General features: G+C 42.8%; 1 protein-coding gene across 1 annotated transcript; it reads right to left on the bottom strand.

Moving 5' to 3' along the window:
- Nucleotides 1–590: 590 nt before the first annotated feature.
- On the bottom strand, nt 591–2,194 carry TRMT12 (tRNA methyltransferase 12 homolog). Its single transcript, XM_080939206.1, has one exon. It carries the CDS (start codon nt 2,106–2,108, stop codon nt 786–788), a length of 1,323 nt encoding a protein of 440 aa, XP_080795332.1. The 5' UTR covers nt 2,109–2,194; the 3' UTR covers nt 591–785.
- Between the last annotated feature and the right edge of the window lie 3,437 nt (nt 2,195–5,631).

Raw genomic sequence — 5,631 nt, 5'->3', positions numbered from 1 at the left:
CCAGGAAAAGAAGATAAATCTAAAGTTTAAGGTCTATAAAAATCTTAGGATTTTTGTACAGCTATTATACAGCTCAAAGCTAGACTTTTAGATTCCCTACAATTCAAAGTAACTCTTAGTTTTAAGACAAGGTCTCACTCACTGTACCATGACTCAGGTTGTCCTTGAACTTACATTCATCCTGCCTTCAGTTTTTCAAGTGTTGAGATTATAGGCATGAGTTAACTGCCCTGGGACAGAGAAGTATTTCTTAACCCTTTGTAACATAAAATAAAAAGAACTATATTTAATACCCTCCCATACCCACATACAGACACTCCACTGGGGAATGCTATAGGATTGGAGTTACCTCCATGTACTGATCCTTCTCTGTAATTTAGTCTCAGTAACAAAGCTCCATCACAGTAAAGCTTCAATTCAGAGTTCATAATTTTGTCACCCAGATTTTTTTCCAATCTAGAAAAAAAAAAAAAAACACACAATCCAATTTAAGGAAACACTATATGCAAATAAATCCCAGACCAAATGAATATTAAGACCATATATTCACTGAAAACTAAGGTAAAATGCACAATTTATGTCTGTACAGATGAATCCTATTTTAATGAGTCACATTGCTTTCCTCTGATACTTTAATACATTCTCGATGTGATCAACAGAAGACAAAATTCTTTGGATCAGTCAGAGTTCATTTTCAGACCACAAATCACTGACAGCCCTAGTGAAAATGCAGCCCTAGCTGAAGTACTAAGGGCCACTCATCTGGCTCTACTGCGTCACTAAATCTACCCATTCTCGCCAACTAGAGGACAGGGGCGGCATTCCAGATCAAGGACTATGTGATCCACGTGGGGGGCATAAGATTTCACTGGGTAGACACGGAGGATTTGAGTCCTCCACAGTTTCCCATGTACTTGATGAAGAAGACAGGCGATCTGAGTTTCTGCAGATTCTGCCCATCTTTGCCATTCTGGTTTGCTGGTTGATGACATCTCCCCCATGAAGTTCCCAGTAGTTGCATCTCCCCATTTATCAGTGGTAATTTTCTGGGAATGAGGCCAATGCTCTTTTTCCACATTACTGCTTCCAGGTGACTGTGGATTCTTTCTTGAGAAAGATTCCACATTTTGGTGGATATGCAGAATACCCCCAACATCCTTTCGTAGCACTCGGCAAGCAATGGGCCAGCCTTCTTCAGAACTGGGAATGAGCCCCAGGTTCACCCTATCTGCAGTGTTTGAGAGCTTCAGTTTCCTGTTGTCCCCAAAATGTATTTGGCACCGGTCTGCAACTCCATTCATCTCCAAATTGTTTCTTAGAGCAACTACAGCATGAGGATTCCATTCACAGGCATGGACGAAGGCAGCACCGGCATGAACTAGGAAAGGCAATGTAAAATAACCAATCCCTGCATATAGATCCACCAGCACTTCCCCAGCACAGGATAGTGACGCCACTCGAAGTTTCTCCGTGATGTTTCCGAAGGAGAACATGCACTGTGTCACATCAAACTTATACCGGATGCCATTATCAATATGCTCTACCCAGCCATGGTCACCCAGCAGCAGAGTCACTGACGGAGTTCGAGTACCATCAGGTAAGACCCGCCCTCGTTTTGCCAAACGTTGAACTCCAAGGGCTGAGGCAACAGTCTCCCAAAGCTCTGGTTCCAGCCTTTCCCACTGCGTGGCTTGGAAACAGTCTTCACGAAGCAGCATTAGGTCACCATGCCGTTGCCAAGATCGAGGCAAATCTGCCTCCAGTTCAGCGGACCATGTCACTCCGCGGTCCTCTACCCAACGCCTTACCTCAAGACACAGTCTTTGAGCAGGTGAACAAACCCGAGCCTTTTTAGAAGGAAGAGGATCCAGGAGCTGCGTCAGAACGCAGTTGCTGCCTGGGGCAACGCGATTCCTCAGCTCCTGCAGATGCTGTTCAGAAAGGGTTTCCGCCAGCACCGGCAGCGCTACCGTGCCATCCCGCAGCTTTTCCACACGGTGCTGCCTATCCAAGAGGTTTTGCTTCTGTAGATAGTCTCTGTATCTCTGGGTAAACCGAGGCTCAGTCACAACTGCGACAACTACAGATTTCTCACATTCTCTCTCCATGTCGCTAGTGTTTGCATCCCTTCGGTGTACATCAACTAGAGTCTCTTGTGGAATTGCTTTCCCTCGCCGCTACAACCGACCGCTACAACCGGAAAAGCTAATCCCTCTCCGCTACCGGAAGTGACGTCAAACAAACAGGCCAGCTCTAGATGTATTACTGCGATCCGTGAATGGCATTTTGGTTGCTGTAGGTTGCTCTGTGAAGCCGCGGCCGCCATGTTTGTTATGGTCATGATCAGCTTGTACTTGCTTTCCCTTAGGAAAATTAGTAATTCTATAAACCAAAAGTCATGAAATGAGTCAATATCCCCCGAAAACTTTATACACTCTCTTTAGAGTATTTTAAGCTCGTAATATTTTAAAAACGTTAATCTGAAATGGGTTGAATTTACGGAAAGGATTCCAAAAATCTAGTGCTGCTTATAAATTAGCACCAACAACCACCTTATTGTTGGAAGTGGAATGTTATAAAGCTTCCTTATTTCCTTTTCTTGCAAAGATTTTTGTTGGGATTCTGTAAACCCCACTCCTCAGTTACCTAGCAACAGCCAGGTATACCCCACCCCTCAATTACCAGGCAGTAGCCAGGTATGCTACATCCCAGTGACCTGACACTGTAAAAGGAACTGCCTGACCGCCTCCTCTCTCTCTTGCTCTCTTGCTCTTGCCTCCTGGCTCTCTTGCCTCCTGGCTCTCTTGCTCTCCCACCCCTACCCCTCCTCTTCCCTTTCCCTTTTCCCCCTCTCCCTCCACGTGCTCATGGCTGGCCTCTTCTCTACTCCTCTACTCCACTATCCCCCCCCCCCCCCGCCTCTACCACCCTCTTAACTCCCCCATGACCTGAATAAACTCTATTCTGTACTGTACCGTGTGTGGCTGGTCCCTCAGGGGTAAGGGATTCCCAACATAGCCCCCCCCCCCAGAGGTATCTCCCTTGCCCCCAGGCCTCGCCGCACCGTCATGGGCCATATGCCCCCACTCTCTTCATTCTTTCCCTAACATTGGTGCCGAAACCCAGGACTTCATCTTTTCACAACATTGGTGCCCCATGACTTTTCCTTTCATTGGTGCCCCGTCATTTTTTCCTTTCAATTTTCATCACAGCTGCTTCGTTATCTAACAAGGGAAACGTATTTTAAAATAAAGAAGGATGTGAGTAGAGTAAATTCTTCTGTCAACTCTCAAAAACTGGGAATCTTTATTTAGGAAATGTTGATTACCAGAATCATCTTGAACAAATTGTTATTCTAATGAGAGATGGCCCAGCGGGTAAGGAGTATTTGCCACCAAGCCTAACAACCAGGATTCCTAGACTTCACATGGTGGCCAAACCTCTTGTCTTTTGTAAAAATCATTTATCTTTTAGAGGAGAAGGCACTCATGCCATAGTGCAGGTGTGATAGTCAGAAAACAATTTGCAGCCTCTGTCCTCTATTTATACTTTGTGAGTTCTAAGGAAGAAACTCAGGTTGTCAGACTTGGTTGCAAACTTTTTCACTTGTGGAGTCATCTTGCCAGGCCATCCTTGTCCTTTTACATATTGATTAATAGTTCTGTAAATACAAATAGTGAAATGAATACATTTATTTGGCTCCTTCTGAAAAAATAATCAAATGTGAGACTTTTTTTTATCAAATTCTAGAAAACTTCTGTTTAAGGCAAAACTTTAAATCTTTTTATCTCTCCCCAGTTGTGAGACTTGTATGCAAATGATTATTTAAGACTGCATTACTTTATTTCCATATACTTAAAGTTTTTCAAATTCTTGTTTTTTTATTTATTTCAAAAATTTACTCTACCATTGTCAGAGAACATATATTTTTTTAATAACTTAGGCTCTTTTAAACTTATTGAAGCTTTTCTCATTTTTTAGTTTTTACTATTCAATATTTTTATTAGATACTCTCTGTATTTACACTTGAATTATTATCCCTTTCCCTCATCCCATTCCCATCACCCCTCCTCCTCCACTTGTCTTCACGAAGGTGTGCTTTTCTCATTCAGAATATGGTTTGTTCTTGGAGAACATTCAATGTGCATTTAACAGGAGTGTCTGCTCCACTCTTGCTGTGTGGAATGTTTATCTGCTAGCAGACATCTTTTCAGCTCATGTTCAAGTAAAAACAGTTCTGGGATGGTAGAGTGCTTGTCTAGTATGTGCAAAACTCTGAGATCAATTCCTGTCAATGGTATCCCTATAAGCCCCCGAACACAATATTCTAGAGTCTTTCTTACCCAGACCACAGTCTCTATTCAGAAATGCGTACGTACCTAGTACAGATCTGAGCATTAGATGAGATCTTATTATCAACACACACATACACACTCACACATAGACTCTCTCACACACACTCACACACACATGCTTCCTTCTACTCTGCTTCTGTGACTGCTTTACTGCCCAGAAAACTGTTTTTCTGCCCCATTATCCCACCACAGCGGGCTCCTCCAGAGGACTACTTTCTCCCATCTTGTCCTTATTCAGTAAGACACACCTGTATTACATATCAGCATGTAGAATTTTATAGTCAAATATTTTTATTTAATGCTGGCTATCTTTTCCCAAAGTGGTTGGTTTGTTTCCAAGAGCTAGGGGATGAAGCTGGGTTTTTGTCTCTTAGTGTATTATTTCATTAATATGGCCATGCAGAGTTGGTTATAACGTATTTACAGAAAGAAGGTGTAAGTGAACTGATAAATAAAAGGCTGGATAGAATAAATATCTGAAGGAAAAGTACTTCATAGTTCGAGTGTTTTCGTTTCAAAATATTGTGGCTAGAGGGCAGCAATAGTCAGCATAGAGCAGTCAAAACTGACTAAAGTCTCAGAGGGTTTGCCTGTCTAAGGCTCCTCAAGAATCACACCTCTTCCACTGATTGTACTCATCACCATTAGAAGCCCTTTACGGACATGGACTACGAAGCTTAGTAAACATAGCTCTTTCCAGGAATGCATTAAGAAAAATGTGCATGGATTTCTCTGTGTGATAAACGTTGCTATTTAGAGCCTAAAGTGAATAGAGCTTAGCACCAAATCCATATATTGTTGTAGTTCTAGGTTGTTCCATTAGGGGGCAGGCCTGGGTCACTAAGCTGGTGATAATCACAAAAGAAATACTTAACTTTTTTTCCCTCACCTTTGGCCATAGAGCTCTGCAGGCATTCTTTCCTCCTCCCTTCTGCACACTAGATGCTTTTTAAATATCTGGCCAATTCTCATATGGAAACTCTCAGGAATTACTAAAGACGATGATCTATCGTGTCCTAGGAGATGGCTGAAGGGCACTCCTATCTCTTACATGTAACCTCCCTCATCTTTCAACTTACCCCTATGTTTCCCAGTCACTCTTCTCTGCCCCCATCCCCCTTCCACCGTTAAAACTATAGGAAGTTAAAACTCTTTCTTAACATGCTATTAAGTTTTTTGTTCATGTCTCACAGGTGGCACAGTCAGAGTCAGAGGTCTTTGTCAAACAGTGGCCTTGTCTCCCTCCTTTGAAGCTCTAAGTGCCTGCTGAGAGGTG

Source organism: Micromys minutus (genome assembly GCF_963924665.1).
Source record: "Micromys minutus genome assembly, chromosome: 27".
Lineage (NCBI taxonomy): Eukaryota > Metazoa > Chordata > Mammalia > Rodentia > Muridae > Micromys > Micromys minutus.
Note: the sequence above shows the minus strand (reverse complement) of the source record. Positions and strands in the feature narration are given on the sequence as shown.